General features: G+C 36.6%; 1 protein-coding gene across 1 annotated transcript; it reads right to left on the bottom strand.

Moving 5' to 3' along the window:
• Positions 1–108: 108 nt before the first annotated feature.
• LOC131781532 (tubulin monoglycylase TTLL3) lies at positions 109–14614 on the bottom strand. Its single transcript, XM_059098202.2, has 20 exons — positions 14012–14614; positions 12987–13115; positions 12124–12684; positions 10809–11213; positions 10033–10113; positions 9703–9750; positions 8903–9017; positions 8253–8608; positions 7695–7756; positions 7382–7445; positions 6794–6878; positions 6120–6218; positions 5494–5585; positions 4500–4552; positions 4242–4355; positions 2984–3089; positions 2336–2395; positions 2080–2167; positions 1594–1658; positions 109–945 (listed from the first exon to the last, which is right to left on the bottom strand). The coding sequence occupies exons 1-20, from the start codon at positions 14561–14563 to the stop codon at positions 346–348; spliced, it is 3735 nt and encodes a 1244-aa protein (XP_058954185.2). The 5' UTR covers positions 14564–14614; the 3' UTR covers positions 109–345.
• Between the last annotated feature and the right edge of the window lie 4993 nt (positions 14615–19607).

Below are 19607 nucleotides of genomic sequence, written 5' to 3'. Positions count from 1 at the left end.
GTTATTAGTACCTGCTCTATCCTCAACCACATATTTAGAAATTTGTTTGATTGTAGAGTGAAAATTTAGACTGTATAGTTCTTTGTGTTAAAAATAAAGCTTGCAATTCAAGGAGTTACTAGCTAAATTTCAATTATAAATACAGCTTTTAATGACCTTCCATGGGAGATCTAAAAGTAGTCAACTTTTTTTCACCTTGAATTAGATTCTGCTTGATTGATTCCTAGAATTGTCACATAGTTCTTGGCAATGTGGTCTTACAATTTGTGGTAATTCTGTCACAGTATTTTTTGCCCATATTTAGGCTGACAGGAACACCAATAGGCGATAAACTTACAGTAATGGTTAGAAATGTTTTCCATTACTGTCTGGGCCAATAGATATTGGTAGCTGTGTTCTCTGTCGCATACTGTTGTCATTGGAGTACTTGAGAACTGCCTTTGGTATTTGCATTGCCCTTGGAACTTTTGGTTGCATCTCGGTTGCAATGTCAACATCAGCTGAATAACGAGATTTACTTCTTTTAATGAGTCCTTTAAACTTCCCTTCATCTGTTGTGCAAAAGGTTGTTGCTATGGGAATGGCCTGTGCAGCACACATGCAACCAGTTGCCCATGAACCTTCAGGTTTCCTTTTTGTTTCACCCTGACTTTTGGTGTTCAATGTCTCCAAAGCCTCACCTGAAAGATTTGCAATGACATTTCGTGCCTCTTTGGGGCGAGATAAAGTTGAAATCTTAGTATTATTGCCTTCTGGAGACGTCTGTTTGTGCTGGGAGACAATTGCAGCCTTGGTTTCTGTAGAGAGATCCTTGGTTTTGGAGATTGGTACAACTCTGGGAGATGTCAGCTCATTATGCTTCTTTACATTTGCTGTTGGCTTACGTATTCCCTGTCCTTCTACTGCCATGTTCATGCCAATGTACGGAGGAGCTGACACTTGGGGCTGATGAAAGACAAATGGATATAAAATTATGGGCAGTTCTTTGGATTTCAAGGTAAGAATAGAGAGATTAATGATGAAACGTTTCTGCAAACAGGTCTAGGCAGTAAAGGTTACTTGTTAACCTTTTTACTCCCAAGATCTGAGTGTTAATTATCCTCTCTAACTGCTACACATTTCCATGTAAATATGAAATTGTTGTTAGTTCTACCTAACAACTTCTAATTGAGTTTGACTATTCTCGTCACTTGTTTTCTGTAAAATGTAAGGATATTACAGGAAGGAGTGATATGTAAGTCACTTATGGGAGTTGAAGGGTTAAATGGTAAACTAGTGAGCAGTACTGCACCAACTGAAGTAGTAAAAACTTCTTTTAATCTTCTAAGTGTTTCCTCTGAAAATAAAAGCCTTTATCAGGGAGTTTTTTCAAATTGGGTAAATAAGTTTGCTTATGTACAAACTGTAAATACAATATGTGTATATATCTAGGACAATGTGCAATCTGTATTTAACCCAAACCTTTCACTTTTGATATACTTAACAAGCACTTTCTGTCTCTTCTATGCAGATAATGATAACAATGTATGGTTGAGTCCTAAGCATGTTTTATAGTTATGGGAGGTGAAGCTGATTTGGGAAATTTATAATTACCTGCTTAAATGCCAATTCATATCTCCCTGTGTCACAGTTCTTGTCCTCACGTCGGTCAAGTACGACTGAAAAGTTGCATATTACCAAGGTTAAAACACGGTTACAATTTTAGATACCTCCATCAATTATAAACAAATCCTACATCAGCACAAAGATGGGACCTGCATGTGCCTTGATGGATCAATAATCCAAGGACAAACTGTTGTGATGTGTTATTTCTTCTTTGTCTCACAGTGCCTTTCTCCATGGAGGCAACCTCACATGTAGCTGGTTGGAATGAGGGAAGGGAGACCAATAATGATTCAGCCTCCCATCTAGGGGGGGGGGGGGGGGGGGAGCAGTACTCTCTAGGTACAGTAGTTACTTCAAATCACAGGCCTTAAACCACAGCTACCTGCTCTGGATCTATTACCTGCTCTGGATCCAGGAAGCACACATAAAATTATTAGTCAGATGTCTCTGACTCAACAAGACAAATTATGTTACCTCTCATAGTATCTTCCAGAACCTGTGCACACAGCTTTCTTGTAACTGCTGTACTCGGTCCCATGGTAGGACTGCAGTTTATTTCCAGCTGAAGATGCAAACAGTGCCAATTAATAAAAGAAGGAATGTTTACTGAGTGAAATGTTATAGTCACACAAACAATGAGTGGGTTATTACTTATTAAGAAGAAAGCTATTCCACAGATATTTCAAAACCCTGAGTTACAACATGATCATATGAATATGATTATACTTACCAACCATGGCTTGTAGTCTTCACCAATAATGAAGTCAGCGCCATATAACTCAAATGAATTCTAAACAAAGCAAAAATCTTAAACTTATGTTGTCTAAGAGACTGGTCAAGCAAGAAGTACTATTCACCCATTACACCCTAATATTAATATTCATATTCTCCACACTGATCTCTATAAATTTCCTGTTCTAATGACAAGGAGAATTTGTGTGGCAATCAGGTGCTTCTTAAATTGGTGATCATTCTTCTATTCTTATGACTACATTTAATTCAAGGGTGAAACTGAAAGGAGTAATTAGAAGCAAAACATCATTTAAATGATGTTTTTTAGTCTTGCAGTAAGTGCAATATTTGCAAACAGAGCATTAGCAAAGTCATCATTGCTAACTTGTTGATGACCTGGGTGGTAAAGTCTCTGTTGTTACAGGCAAGGTCACAAGTGATTGCAAGTGGAATGGAATCAAAGAACCAGGGAATGTGGAAAAAGGTGTGGTCATTGTAATGGCTAGTTTACCATAGAGTTCTCTGACGTTCATGCAGTGGTGGAGCACCGGAGTAAATTCTACAAAGGTCTCAGTTATATCATGTTTAGTCCAGATTAACAGTGTTGTTGCTTACTATGTTTGTGTTATAACAAACATCACTTTACCTTTCGATATTCCACTATCTCCTGACAGGACTGCACAGCAGAAATAACAGCTTTCTTCATTCCAGGATAAATTGATTCTTCCCACATTTCACCAACACCACGCTTCCTATGATGACAGCGTGGATAAATTTGTAAGTACTCTACGACTTTTTTAGTTGGAACATCAAACAGATTATGATGGACTCTAATCAAACACAATAATAATCATAACATGGCTGGAAAATTTATTGAATCAAATTCAGTTGCATGCATATATATGCTGCCTGATGAGGCATGTGTACCAATGGAAAAGAAACAGGGAATTCCTCTGCTTGAAAATGTAATTAATCTCTAAAAGTAATTTGCTCTAACATTGGTATGTATATTCTCCATACTGTTCTCTAAACATTTCCTAAGGTGCTGACAAGGAGAATTTGTTTAGCAATCATTAGTTTCTATGGTTGCTGATCGTTTCCTAAATATTCTTGTGACCTTATTGTGATTCAGCAGTATTACTGTAAGGAGAAATTAGCTGCTGCAGGCTGTGAAATTTTGCCTAATGCAGGTGCCAATGCAACTAAATTTTTCACTTTGGTGACTAAATCCTTAAAATTAGTTGCCAAATTGGTGACTAGAATGCTTCTTCATAACCTTACCTTGAGATATAGTGAATTGAAAAGATTACCAAAGATAAATCCGAGGCAAACTTCCTCGTTAAGTTTATATCCAAAACGCAGCATACGCATCTCGATCAATAACTAGATGCAATCTTTGCTTTCTTTGCTTTAGGTGAGCTTGAACATTGTATATCATATATCATACATATATCCTAGTGTCCACTTTGTAGCACGTAAAAGATCTTTTCCCTAACTTAATTTGGAGGGTCTATCTAGAACGCTGACAGCATAACAAAAGGTTTTGTTTGTCTTTGAAAATGGCGACCAATTTTTTTTTTTAATTGGCAACCACTTTGAAGAATTTAGGAGCCAAGTGACTATCAGAAAAAAAAAATTAATTTCACGCCTTGTGCTGGTCACTCTTATGGTTTAAAAGGTTATTATGTCAATCAGTGATTGGTTCACATATCAGCTATGAAATCATTAAGATATGAAACAGCTGAGAAGTTTGAAGAGCACTCAAGAGACTGTAATTGCTCTCAGTTACACCTCAAGCAATTCCTTCTTCACCTTTCATGCTGTCAAACCTTTGCACATACACTGTACTTCATATCTCCATGAATGCAAACTAATGATTGAATCAATTATGAATTTTTACTTACTTGAGATAAGCCTTCAAGTCATCGCTGCCCCACATATTCTCATCTGGAATACGCTTGTCGCGAACTCCATTCTCAAAGTGCTTTTGGATGGAATTGTTGGCAAGGTGTATGCTTCTGATTATTTTAAAGATATGAACAGTTCAGTATTTTGATTGTTGGCAAGGTGTATGCTTCTGATTATTTAAAAGATATGAACAGTTCAGCATTTTGATCAACATATTTTTTGAGTCAAGTTGAATTATTGATTCATCTACTTACATGTGAAAGTCTTCTAGAGAAAAGTTCTGACTGCAGAATCGTATGTAGCAATCCTGAGAATAAAGAAACACCATTGTTTAGTGCAGTAACTATACATGTGGTTTGTGAACCATCTCACCCCCTTCACTCCCAAGATCTCAATAGTAATTCTCCTAACTGTCTGCCATAAAATTCTTATAATGTTAATTTGGATAATTTGTTATGCATCAACTAATTATCCCCTAATTGATATTTTCTTCTACTTTTATCACTTGTCTCCTTGATGTTGTATTGATATTGTAAAGAGAAATTCTGTCTTGGTCACTCTTGAGAGTTAAAGGGGTAAAAGTCTAAACTGAATCTGAAACACGATATAGTAGCCAACACTAAAGGCTTGAAAAATGGAGTGATTAAAAGACCCAATGTCAAACTCATCTTTTAGGACATTCCGTTACTTACATGATTTGAGTAACTGACAATTGCAGAGTTGTTACACAAGTGTAAAAAATATTGACTGTCTTAACTCTCTGTGATGTTTTTTCATGAAGAAATGTAAAATGGTTTCCATGTTTACATAGCCTGATGTAAACACTTGGGAGGTTGGGAGAACACAAGATAAGTGTAGGAAACCACGATGCAAAGTGGAGTGGTTTCCAGCTTATCAAGTGTTCTCCAAACCTCCCAAGTGTTTACATCAGGCTATGTAAACACAGAAACCATTTTACATTTCTTTTATAAAATAACTAATGAAAGAGGTTTCATGGCCAATCAGAGTGCGTGTACTATTTGAATTATTTTATAATGTACATTATTAACAAGTAATAACATGATTTCTCTTACAATTTGGTGTAATAAGCACTTGGAAAGACTACAAATTGCATTTGACCAATGGGCTTATGCAATTTTGTTGTCTTTGAAAAATTTACTTGTGCTTATTAACAACAAACTGCACTCAAAATCGTGTTATTACCTATACTAATATCTAGGAATCAAAATGAAAATTTTCTGCCCGTACCTTGTAGAACCACAAAGTCAAAGGATTCCAGTCAGTAACAAGAAACCACTGTCTGATGTCAAACTTCACTCCATAAATCAGCAGTGGCCTTTCTGTAAAAAACACAAATTACAATAGAACCATAAATATTTAAAACTTTGGAGGATTAAATTCAACTAATAGAGGCTCAACGTTATTAAAGATAAAAAAATATACATTCTGTATACGTACCACACCACAAATTTTCTTTTAAGACTCTAAAAATGTCTCTTGATACTCTGATTGCAATCTTCTGATTGCTCTGATGAAGAGCTACAACTTGAAACGTCAGCTTTGAAACTCTATACTGTAAACCAATTTACATTATCAACTCATTTGATAATACTAAATTACCCTGTTACTCTCCTCCACTGATGCAGCACTTCAGTTTCTTTTGAAACTTACCCTCTTTATTCACTGGTGTCCAAAAAGATCACCAAAAAGGTCACCAAACTCATTTTTTAGTTAAAAGTACCCCAAACTGAAATCAAGGGTGTTTGCTGGAACATGTAGGTTTACCATCAATTTCTTTGGGTCTTCTTAGGATGTCTTGTGCTTTCCTGTTTTTTTTTTTTTTATGTAAACCCAACGTTTAAGCCACACATTACCTATATATTTCTGGACAACCAAGTGACCTTCTTTCTTGCCTACAGCATTACTTCCAACAAGCTTGACAATTTCGTTGAGACGATCCATACACATAATTCCTTAAATGAGTAGAATGAAAAGAGCTCAGATGAGCTGTAAAGAGCCATTATAAAAAAACCCTTACTTAAACGGTGCTGGCCTTGGAAAAGTAAACAATTAAAAAGACAAATTTTTGGATCAAGTGTACCATTGGTAGCCTTGGTCAATATTCATGTATTGGTTGATTTATCAATCAAAATTTGATAAATATATTGGTAGATTGGTTATTAATGGGCAGCTGATAACCAGTAGATGGTCACCTGACACTTGAACAACAGTAAGCCAATGTCTCGATGGTCAACTGATACACTTATCAAGGCATCAGCTACATATATCTGTTGGTTGAGGAACAGTCATTGACACTCAAACAACAGTATAAGCCAATGTCTCGATGATAAACTGATACACTTATCAATGCATCAACCACATGTATCTATTGGTTAAGGAACAGTCAACTTTAAACAGGTTACTAGTTCCCTCTCAACAAAACATTGGCTAACTATTGACCAATTTATTGACTGCTTATTGATTGAGGTTACCTACATTAAATATGATTAAAATATTTTGGGATCCAAGTAGCCTAGCCATGCTTTACCTCTGCCTCTTGATTTTGCTCCAGGTTTGACAATCCAAATGTTCTTCGTACCATCAATGTCAATTTGAGGAAGGTATTCCTTCATCTAAACAACAGTTGATTATAAATGTTTAAAATTAACAATATCAAACTATTATTTGCTATTTGTCATGAGGGAAAAGCTGATTCACATCTGATTTATTTTCATTATCTCTGTAGACTGACAGAATGTCTTTGAATACCTTAGTCTGCAAGTCTGTGATAGTCACTCCATTTTTCTACCAGACTATCACTTTCTGTTGATGCCAATACCAACCCCTTGCCCACTACATTTTAAATGGTATCAAGCCCCTTGAGCTGTGCCCTTGAGCTGTGCCCTTGAGCTGTGCCCTTGAGCTGTGCCCTTGAGCTGTGCCCTTGAGCTGTGCCCTTGAACTGTGCCCTTGAGCTGTGCCCTTGAGCTGTGCCCTTGAGCTGTGCCCTTGAGCTGTGCACACACTGAATACATCATAAGTCTAACACAGGATAAACTTTTAGTAATTAATTTTATCATATCTATAATTATTGTTGTAATCATTTTTGCTATGATATGGGTGTGAGTAAATTCACCTGCTTCACAACATTCTGACACTCTTTGAGAAAAGGATATGCTGTTGCAATAACAGTCCCAGGACTGAAAAAAAAAAAAAAAAAAAAAAGAAAGAAAGAATTGCACTGTATGTCACAAATATAAGATTGAAAGACAAAGAACACACTGATTAGAAAAAGATGTTTTTCGTCTTGTCGTGAGTGTGGGACATAGAATCATGTTTGTAAATATGCTATTTTTAGAACATTTTTAGTTTATTCTATTCTGAATTCTGAACTTCAGCCTTTACATTTTTAGCATCATAATCACATGGTCTCAAATGAATGCACTTACCTCTTGACTTGATAATAATAGTCAACTAGTAGTTTCCACGAATCTTCTGAGATGGCTGGACCCTAAAATGATTGTCATTGAGAATAATTATTGGTACCATGTGCAAAAAATGTCTGGCCTGACAAGAGCCTGAATAAGGCCTGAAATTTGAACCAGACACGGGCCTAACATCAACTGCACAAGAGCTCAACCAAACAGCAGTAAAGAGCTTAACAAGAACCTGACACAGAGTGGGAAACAAGGAGTAATTAACCTTACAAGAGCCAGGCAAAAAAATGCTACACAATGGGACATAAGCCTGACACAAGCTAGACATTAGCCTGACACTCAGCCTGACAGTCAGCCTGACAAGAGTGGATAATTCAGCCTGACAACCATTCAGAACAGGAAAATGAGCCTGACACAAGCCAGACATTTGCCTGACAGCACAAAAATAATTAGTGATGTCAGTGATAATTGCTAAAAAATCCCATCTTACATACAGTGAAGCTTGTAAAGTTGTGGGCCACTCTAGAAGCTGGGGTGAAACTCATCAAATATACTAAAACAGAAACTAACCTTACTAAGAGGCTCATCTATGTCCAAATGCTCCTTACACTTGAGGAAATCTCGGCAAGCCTGTAGTGCAAGTGTCAGGGCCTTCACAGGTACCACATTAGATGTTGCGCTGGAAGATGCTCTGGATGTAACACCAGTTCCTGCTCTGGATGTTGCTCTGGATGTCGCTCTGGATGTTGCTCTGGGTGTGGCTGAATCTCTTGGTTTTGCACTAGAGGTTGTCTTAGGGGTAGCATGCCCCTGATCAGGAGGCAGAGGTTCTTTATTGGACGTGAGCTTATCGTCAGTGTTGCCATTTTCATACCTTTGAACTACCCACTTAACTATACTTAAAGCAGCAGTCAAACGGTAATCGTCTGAAAGGAGAGAACTCATCGTGTTAGATTGAAGGACAACCCTCTCTGTCCTACAGTATGTATGTATTTTTTTAATACTATTTTGAACCTCTCTGACAACCCTAGAATATAATGACAAATGTTGTACAGAGATCACTGGGTCACACTTTTTGGACTTGTTTGCATACAAGAGATTATTCAGAAGATTGAAGCATCTTGCAGGTGCATTTGTTGCAAATTTTAAAGTAAAGAACAGGGAAAGTGTACAATAATCACTACACAGACAAAATTTAATTAACACTTCCATTGGCATACCTATGAAATCCATTTTTTCATCATCTGAACCAAGCAAGTGTGAACGAGGGAAGAAAGTATAGTGATCTGCCTCTTCATACCACTTCAAATTCCTCAGGTTTGTGGTGAGACCAAACTGTGAACAGGAAAGATCACATTATACATAAGTTAATAGTCTTACAGAACAACTTTCATCGAAGATGGGTACTCTATGCCACAAAAGCTTGTCCTGAGTTCCATAGCATGAAACAAATAGATTGAAGTGTAGTACTGCTATGCACTTCTTCTGGAGGTTGCCCAACCAAACACATTACAGTTATCATTATACATAACACTTACTATGAAAAATCTGATTGGTCATTAAAGCACACAGTCAACATACTTTAGCATGTGAAGCTGAAATGAAAACCCAATATCTGCAGCAGATAGTGGGTTCTCATATGCATGTCAAGTTCAAAATCTGCCTAGTTTCCAAGCCCTGATCCATGCATTGTTCTCAAACTTTTGCAAACTCAGAGAGGTGTCTTCTGTTGCAAATTGTTTAAAAATGTGTAATAAAATAATTATTGAACTTATTCTTTGCATAATATTATGAATGATCAAATCTTGTGTCTGCATGATATCACATGCTCAACCTTATAATTATTCAATAACTGTTTGTCACACTTCAACTCAGGATTAAACTCAGACATGCTAACCATTTGATATTATGACATTTCCCACAGCCATGGAAAAGAAACCGATGCCATTTCATAGGTTGATAATTGTTTCTGTTGGAACAACCATCTGACTATTAATAATAAAAAATTGATGGCACTGACCTTTGTAGTGAACGAGCCAGCTTTGCTGTAATGATTCACAATTTGATCCTGAAAAAAAAAATGTACAAAATTTTGTGATTGAGACAAGTCTCAAAATATTTAGATTGTATTATACTGAGACTACCTGGCCTTCAAAAGAGAAAAGTAGTGAACCATGTACACTGTATTTCATAATTAACTATAAAAGTCTTTATTAAGCTAGTTCCTCGTGATTTTACGATACTACACAGAGACATGATTTATCACTTTATTCTCAGTTTGAAACTTAAGTCTAATTAAAATGCTCTGTTTTAATTTTCCTTAATATTTTAATTTGCATCTCAATCTTGCCTTTTTTAAAAACTTGAAATCCACGTCATCCCGTCTGGTTGTCCATATAAATGAAGCCACAGCATTTCGTACAGTTCTGGACTGTGGGAATAAAATTAAAGCTTTTTTTTAGTTACTAAATGCTAGAAAAATGCATTTTTGTTAGATAATAAATATGCTATTCAAAAGACTTCTAGGCCAAGACCCACACAGTTCATGTTACTGTGATTTGGCTAGTTATTATCGGTCTCCTTAACAACCATCCTCTCAATCACTAGGCAACTAATCATCTTTGCTGTCAATCAACCATGGATCAATCAATCAAACATTTAAAAAATCACCTCTTGCATATATTAAAATCAGTATTTCTTCACTCAGTCAAACAATCTTAACCCTTTAACTCCCAAGATCTGATTGTTAATTCTCCCCTCTAGCTGCTACACATTTCCTTTTAAATAAGTTACAAGAATTTGGTTTTAGATCAAAGTTTGAGTATTCTCATTACCTGTTTGTTGAATAGTGCACAGATATCATTGGGAGAAGTTACATGTTAATCACTTCTGGGAGTTAAAGGGTTAAAGAACTTATTTACCACAATGAGTGGTCACCTTATGTTATTTTCTACTTATTTTTTTTAATAATAAGTGTCTGTTGTGGCTCAGGTGGCCTGGCTGCACTCATTAGCTCACAGGCACAGTTTTTTCTCAGACACCCTTCATGGGCCTCCCTCACAATAAATATTAACACATATGTATATTTTGACTGATTTAATATATAAAGCTATAACTTTTACTCACCATAAGACTAAACTCACAGTCTGGGCCATTACCCTCATATCCTGCATTCCAATCTTCATTATCAGTACTGTCATTGTCGCTATCATCACAGCCACTACCATCATCATCATCATTATCATTGTTATTCTTACTAACATTAACTACTGTTCTTGTTTTAGTCTTTGATGCCCTACATGATTTAGCTGGAAGGTTACCAGAGATCTTTGTGTTTTTCCTGGGTGATGTTTCATTGTCAGAATCATCCCCACTGTCACATGAATCATCATCATCACTGCCATCACTGTCATTTTTCTTATTCTTTGATGGTAAAAGATTTCCTTTGTAATGTTTCTCTACATATCCTCGCTTTCGAAGCACAGCTCGCACTATTGGGTATGGTCCATGACATATAAATACTTTCTTTTTCTGAAAGTAACAGATTGAAGAAATGAACACTTTTAGTGATGAGAATCTTACACATGAAGTGATCTATTGTATCTAAATTTATAGAAGAATTTACAAGGTCAGTGGGAATTCAGTGGGAATCTCTAACAGTCTGAAACCCTTTAACTGCCAGATCAAATTTGTTATTCTCCTTACTGTCAACCATACAATTCTCATAGTGTTAATTCAGAGAATTTATAGTAAGGGATTAACTAATTATTGATATTTTTATTTATTCTCATCACTTATCTGGTTGATATTGTTTTGGTATTGTAAGGAGAAATTCTGTCTTGGTCACTTATGAGAGTTAAAGGGTCAAATGTGTTCAAAGGTGTCAATTAGAGAGAAAGTACCAATATAGCATCATGACATCTGCCATAAATCCTTTACACCCTAACATCAATATGCACATTCTCCATACTGTCTTCTATAAATTTCCTAAGGTGGTGATAAGGAGAATTTGTTTGTCCTGTTGGGATCATTTCCTTTATTCTTGTTGTGTATGTGTGTGATTCAGGGATGCAGATATTGAAAGGAGAAATAAGATTCTAATCTTTCTTTTGAGCATTCATTATGGGAAGGGAGGGGAGGGGAAGGGGCAAATAGAGCTTATTAAATTAGCCATTTCCTGATTGGTCTTTTTCAAGGACCTTAAAAACAAAAAAATGTTGACAAACATCCCCAATACCTTTACAACATATGTTGAAATGCAACACACGATTATAAATTACAATTCAAGGTAGCATGGTACAAATCATACATGTGTGTATTTGATAAGGTTTTAAATGCTCATCAAATACACACATGCATGATTTGTACCATGTAAACCGTTAACTAGACAAATGTCAATACCCAAAAATTTCCTATAAAAAATGATCAGATTCTTACTTACCTTCATTGCATTTTCTGCAACTTTTTTGGCATTTCTAACTTTGTCAAACAAAGGATCATCATAACTTTTTTTTCCTGGCTGTGAATTTGGTTGAGACCGACTCCTGGAGTGAGTAGTTTTTTGTTTTCCAGTAATCTCAACTTTTGTACTTTCATCCCAACCAGGGCTTTTGTTGTCACTTTCAACTGTAACTGGTTTTGCCAAGGGATGAGTCAGTGTCCTTTTGTGTGCTGCTTTCAATACTTGCTTGCCCTTTTTCAGGTACAAATTTTCAAGGGACTGATTGTAGGGACTTGATTCTTGGAATTTTTGATATGCAGCATTAGCTCTATTTACAGCATTTTCTGAAATTTTTCCAGATGATTTTGTTTTCTTTGTGAGATCATGTGAAGACATAGATTTCAAGTCAGATTCTTTGGCAGATTGGTCCTGCAAACCTGTCAAGTTAGTTCCATCATGTTTGCTTTTGGTGGGAGTTGTTAGAAAATCAGGCGCTGAAGTTGATGCCAGAACTTCTGGAGATGTTATTAAACTCTCATCAGACAACTTCTGATCATCTTCCTGCACAGTTTTGACAAAATTTATCAATTAATCAACCAGCTTATCAGTTAATGATGAGTAATTCATCTTTCTCAGCCGCAGTGAGTAGCATAATTGAATGAAATCAGAAGAAAAAGTATGTAAGTGCTGTGTAAACATAAGTAAGGAGATGTGTCTATTGCTGAATTTTTCCTTCCATTTGGGTTGGTGTCAGGCTATGTTGGTGTGGAAATAGGTGAGACAGTGCCTTATAAATTCTTAATTTCTAGCTTGGGCAGCCAACCGTCTGACAAGGAAAAGAAGACAAAATTTCTTGAACTAACCTCTGCAGTCCTTGCTTCTTTAAATTTTGAAATCTTTTTCAATCTCGTTGGAGACCTGCTGGAAACTTTATCAGGAACTGGAGTGAACTTGTCTTTGGTTTGGTTCAAATTGTTGATTGTTGCTTCAATCTGTGAATTGCAGACCAAAAAATGTTAAAAATTGTGCAGAAAATAAATGATTAGTGAGTACATTTCAACTTGGATAATATGATGACAAATTGAGCTCAGAATCATGGATGCAGTTATTAAATAATCACAATGTTATTTGGTTAATGAATATTAATTGTAATCATTTAAGTAGAATGTAATGAACTGGAGAAGACTAAGTCAATGCAGTGAGTTTCGATTGATAAAAACAATATACATAGTGGGGGGGGGGGCAGATGGTGATGGCATCTGAACCTCCCATCAACATATGGAGTAAGTGGTTAATTCCTTTGAGGGGTAGGGTTTATCTGTCAGACTGATGGTTAAATTATGTTTTTAATTCCAAGTTCCTATAATTCAACAAAATATGATCAACCCTGACAAATTTCTTTGTTTGAAACATGTATTGTGTGCATAAATATTACCTGAAATTCAAAACATATGAAAGATTGAATCAGATATAATCATACTGATATTGCATTTAGTTGAGATTAATTAAAAATATGCAAATTTTTAGCGTCTCCAAAAAGAAGACAATTTGCAAGATTTGAGTGTTTAATAATGACAAGGTTGCTTTTGGAGATGTGCACTTAACATATCAAATATTTCTTGTTTTATTAAACAACATAAACGCGACATTTAGGCAGTCATCATTCCGACCAACACTCAATCTAGTCACAGTCTGGTGCATTTCAAGTGTAAATCACGAGTCTTTAAGATTTCACACTTCAAATTGCATTCAATGATTACTACTGCCCCATATGGGGCTTTTTGGAGACATTTTATGTTCATTTTGTGTACTTGTTACAGGCTGGTTAATTAGAAGTAATCCGCTCCAAACAAAACTGAACAGTGCAAAAAATCAAATATGTACTCACATAGCGCTTCTGTCTCTCCACATGCATTTGCTGTCGGTCCATAAACGTTGTTTTTAACTGCTGTACGATTTTCACACTGTTTGAACTAACTTTAGGTTTAAAAGTAAACTCATCTGCCGCGTAATACGTCTTTTTGTCCGAGCTAGATCGGACCTTTTCGCCGCGTTCTTTCGCCAGTTTTATACTCAATGCATTCAGTTTCGGGGCAAAAGTCAGTTCACATTCAAAGTTCAGTCTTTGTTGAGTCTTTGTATTTAGCGTCGAGATCATTCCTTTTTTCCTTGCTACCTCTTTCAAAGGGCTAAGTTTCTTCTCCCCAGAATTGCTTACGTCCTTGACGATCTGTGTAGCTGGCCCATAACGGGATAAATCCCCAGGTTTTGTTGAAAAACTCTCAACAGCCTCCCCTAAGACATCGCTATCATTACTCTCGTGGTCCTTCTGCGAACTGCCGAGTTGTCGAGCTTCCTGAGAGGATAAATCGGTAGATTCTTGGTTAGCATAACTGCTCTTAACCATATTATAAGTCTTGCAGTAGTCTAACATATCCATCCTTAGGAGGAATTAGCCCTCCGTTTGTTTATCAGCCAGTATTGAACGCCATTTTGGAAACGTTTCCATGGCAACTTTGATTAAGCGGTGCTAAGTACTCCGCACTGTTTGCGGCCTCGGAGTCGTCTTTTGTGATATAAAACAATTACAAATTCACGTCGTTTTAATAATATTAACCCAAATGGCAAAGGTATCTCATCACTTCAGTATTGCTTTAAAGAATTCGGTAATTGGTCGTAAATTTCAAAGTCGGTGAATCTCGAAAGCTCAAATGATGGAGAAAACTTGTTTGCATAAAAATAACCACGTCAAGTCAACTATGTCAACTCTAATTAGACCATGTTTATCAAAAGCTTAGGAATAATGGATGTTGTTGGCTTTAAAGTGGTTTCTATGAGTGTTTGTAGTTCTTTGTGGCACATGCAAAATCTGACATTTACACATTTGTGGTTTAATTACGGTGAATTTTGGAACGATTTTTGTCGCGTTCGATCGATTCTTCTAAAAATCTTGACGCTAATTCAGCGGAGGGTTAAAATGAAGATATAAGCGATTTCTTTTTGTTTTCCTTCGCCATTAATGAAAAAGCTTTCCTCTCCATCTGAAATTAGTTGTAATGAATGTGCCTTGTGTGGTGTTGTTGTTTTTTTTTCTAATCTGGATTTAAAGTTGACATACTAATATAAACTGAACAGGTAAGTGACACCTTCTGTTTGTGATTTCACAATTTCTTTTCCTTTATTTTTTGCAAATTATGGAAATTTTGGACACAACACAGACTGTTTGTAAATTAAAGGTTCACTGTGATTGAACGAAGTCCTGCTTAGAAGGTGAATATACGTAACCCGTAATTGTATTTCCTTCATTTGGTAAATTCTCAAGATTTCCCTGAAAGTCCTGAAACCTCCAACATAAAGACAGATGTTTTCCTTATAAATTCGTGACGCGTGAAATGCTGTCTAAAGCATACGTGACGTGAGAATTGTTCTAAAGTTCGTTCTAGTCCATGGATTCCTAAGCCGTGGAACAGAAGCGAGAACCTCCGAGAAAACAGACTCCTTCCTAACACTCTAATTCGCAAGATTTCAATATCAGTTCTCCCCAGTGTCCGCCTTAAGGCCTATTTACACGGCACGACTTTGTCGCATGCGACAAGCTTACGACAGGCCTACGACATGACTTAAGAGTCGTAAGCGAGTTGTAGGTTTGATTTACACGAAACAATTAGTGTCGTAAGCTTGTCGTAAGCTTGTCGCATGCGACAAAGTCGTACCGTGTAAATAGGCCCTTATACTGCTTACAACCTTATCTCTGAGAATTTGGTGTTAGATCAGATGATGTTCACTAGTTAATGCACAACTTGCAAATTCAACCTTTTTACTTCCAAGATCGTATCAGTAATTCTCCTTACGGTCAGTCATACCTCTGAAGACTCCGTAAAGGCCTATTTACACGGCACGACTTTGTCGCATGCGACAAGCTTACGACAGGCCTACGACATGACTTAAGAGTCGTAAGCGAGTTGTAGGTTTGATTTACACGAAATAATTCGTGTCGTAAGCCTGTCGTAAGCTTGTCGCATGCGACAAAGTCGTACCGTGTAAATAGGCCCTAATAGAGTCAGATCTGAGAATTTGGTGTTACATGAAGTATTTATCCCCTAGTTGATATTTCTCACCATTCTCATCACCTTTGAATTTGAAAGTTGGTTAATATTGTAAGGAGAAATTAATTTTGAATCAAAGAGGGTTGTAATCGGGTGATGGTTTTTACGGTTAACGGTTAGAATTAAGGCCAATTTATGGTTAACAGTTAATACCTTTCCATTGTAGTCACCAAAAAAAATATTTTTTACGCTTAACTTTTTTTGCGACTATCGCTAAAGATTTGTCGATTTTTACGCCTAACGGTCAATTTTTTTGGCCGTTTTACGGCTAATGGTTAACCCCTCCGAGACCCTCATGAGGGGGTTGAAATTGGCAAACTTCACTTGAATCAAACTACTTAAGCGAAAGCTCGATTTTTCCTCTCTGTCCCATTGTTTTTTCTTTCAGTATTTCTTTTGTTTTCACTCAAATGAAACTGTAAACCGCTACTAACAAACGGCGTGACTTTTCACGAAAGGGTATTACTGTATTCCCTAGAAAAGCAGAATCAGTACAGGAGAATAACAAGGCCTTCCCCCGCGCCCCCGCGATGAGGTGCCCTCCTTCCAACAAGCACCCTTCCATTCGGCGGAAATTTTAAATATGCGCACCTGCGCTTATAACTCTTCAGTACTGATTTTACTGAAGATGAAGCTCAAAAAGTTGCAAATAAAGTGGGAATAGAAACAGCTTTTCCTCGTATCCCTATTATTAGGAAAGCGAGGGAGGAGATGGGGGGGGGGGGGCGCTTATTCGAGAGGGGCACTTATTAGAGGAAATATCTCGGTTCCAAAAAATAAATGGTACTTGCCAAACTGAGTAACCTTGCCTTGCTATCCTCTAGTGGTGGTACCCAGTGCACTCGCCTGCTTTTGAGACCGAAAGGAAATTCTACCGAAACATGTTGCATTTATGAAAGTGGATATACAGCTTCAATGTGAGAATCTGAAGAAAAAGTAAAAAATAAAATTAAGAACGCATCGCCATTTGACACCCAAATGCTATTTGTTTCAAGGACGATGTTTTATTAGTTTTTGAAAACAGTTCAAGCATAGCTTTTAGTCCTTTTTACCCGAACATCAGTATGCAAGGTCTCCCTACTGTTTCCTGTTAAGTATGGAACTTGTCTAACAATCAAAAGCTTGTTGAGTATGCGAACATTTCCTCAATTCTTATGACCTATGGGTTATGAAAATGATATTACATTTTTTTTGGTCAGGAGGCCGGCCGATCCTCACCAAAGTTCAATTCCTAAAAGGTTCCAAAGACATTTTTTTGACTACGGCTGCGGCCCTTTGGAGAGCGTAATAATAAAGATGCAGTATGTTTTCAAATCAAATTAAAATCCCTGGCTCTCCCTCTTTTTTGCTGAGATCTAGAAGGAGGCTTTTATGCCAAGGAGAAAACGCAAACTGTAAAATTTACTGGCAAAATTAAACGCAACACTCAACAGAACACACAAGTGTTTTGTATCGTAATGTATCGTATACATTTACTATTCACTCCTTGCGTTCTGTTTTCATCAAGATAAACTGACTGAACATCACGATCCCTAAATTTCACTTTGAAAGAAAAAATTTGCGTCAAAGACTTATTTTACATTCATATTTCTGGGTGTTTACAGCGTTCGAAGTCACAAAAAAAATGTACCTGTATGATTTTAGGGAAACTTAGACATAAAGTACTTCGTTACCTAGCAAAACGTTTAATTATTCTAAAATAAATTATTTTGTAACTTAAAATTAAGAAATAAATGCACTCTCTATCCAGCAAACCTTTCCAAAAAATTCCTTATGCTTAAATGACTCAACGACCGCGTAGATCTAGGTTACACCCTTATATTTTTGGCATGATGAAGTCCTTAGAACTTAGTTCGGTTTTTTAACATAAAAACCGCAGAATTTTTTTCCTGTTTCTTTTTTCGGTAACAAGAGCAGAAACTTCACTCACTGAACTTTCGTAATGCGAGGGAATTAAGTCCGTTATCCTTCAAAACGACTCCGACAATTTGACTCCGGCAAACACCCACTTTTTTTTCTCAGTGATCAAGTATGCATCCTTTATGTAAATTTTGAGTTTTGTTCATGTGCAAAATGACTGTTCAATTAAGTTTGACCATTATGATTTGGTCAAGAATAAGTCCATATGTCCTTAATTCAGTATTCATCGATATAAGCCACAAATTTTAGATTTCTATTCAACCAAATTAAGTGCTGAATTGCTTGAATAAACATCTTCGTCATGTAAATCAGAAGCATAAAAACCTTCACCTGGAAAACATGATTGGGAAAAGAAAAAAGAATCCCCAGCTTTGTTTTGATGACCAAGCTTACAAAGTATTATGCGATAGTGCATACCTTAATTCACTCGTGATTGATTTTTTTTTTTGAGTATAAAAACGTTTAGTTTAATTTCAACTTAACTTTGTGGGCATTTCAACCGTGCAAATTTTTTTATAGATAACAATCTCCTCGTCAGAGGACTGCTAGTAACCGTGACCAGGATACTTCTGAAAGCTCTTGAAGTATAGAGCACTAATTTCTTAATGCTTCATGTTCTCTGACTGATGATTGTCGAGACTGAAACCGCGGTACTACAATTATTATGGAAGATTCAAACTGGCTACTAAAAACAACTGAACGTACTTACCACTTCATAATTGCTTGTTTTTCTTTAGATCTTCAAATAGTCTTTGATCTTGCGCTTAAGCTGTTGCGTACTAAGGTCGCGCTAGAGCTTGCTCTGTAGCTTGCTAGTTAAAGATAACCTTAAAAAGGTCGCAATCTGCTTTGCAATTTTGCCGAAGTCACTCGCAATTTTGCGACAAAATGCGGCGAAACGAGAGAGTTTAACGCAAAACAAAGTCAATTTTTTTGTTTCCAAAGTACCAATAGTTTTTCTTAAAATTAAATTATCATCGAACGAAGAGAGAAAAAGACTTTCCTTCTATTAATAATGAAGAAAAGCCAAGACACAATCGACCTCAAGATTTGAAAAAAGGATGTCACTAATTGAGTCAAACTTACCTTAATTTGCGCGCTGATAATAAGCTATTTCTCGTATGAGAATATAACGTTTTCGTCAGTTTCCAATAGTTTGAAAATGATCTGTATGGAAGGATGCAAGAAATTCGTTTAGGTGCGACAAAACGATTTTAGGCACCTGAAATACACTTCAATAATTGATTTGTTGTTGTGATGTCATAAATATGTCTGTGACGTCAAGTTCCTGTAGAGGTTGTTCTAGCCCACGAGCAAGCCCTCATTAAAAGCGATTCGGCGCGTGCATTTCTTCACCCGCGGGAAAGTACGAGGCTTTGAGGAATGCAAGCCGGGAAGAGGTGTGCACAGCAATTGGTCTGCAAGGGTTGTAATATTAATAATGCCAGACCTCCGAAA

This window comes from Pocillopora verrucosa, chromosome 11, assembly GCF_036669915.1.
Source record: "Pocillopora verrucosa isolate sample1 chromosome 11, ASM3666991v2, whole genome shotgun sequence".
Lineage (NCBI taxonomy): Eukaryota > Metazoa > Cnidaria > Anthozoa > Scleractinia > Pocilloporidae > Pocillopora > Pocillopora verrucosa.
Note: the sequence above shows the minus strand (reverse complement) of the source record. Positions and strands in the feature narration are given on the sequence as shown.

What these genes read in the sequence shown, in the direction of transcription:
- LOC131781532 (XM_059098202.2), bottom strand. Translation starts at nt 14,563, where the DNA reads ATGGATATGTTAGACTACTGCAAGACTTATAATATGGTTAAGAGCAGT. An exon ending in GGTTGTCCAGAAATATATAG is followed by an intron (nt 5,586 to 6,119) that starts GTAATGTGTGGC and finishes TGTTTTTTACAG; the next exon opens with AAAGGCCACTGCTGATTTAT. An exon ending in ATGAATTGGCATTTAAGCAG is followed by an intron (nt 946 to 1,593) that starts GTAATTATAAAT and finishes GTCTTTCATCAG; the next exon opens with CCCCAAGTGTCAGCTCCTCC.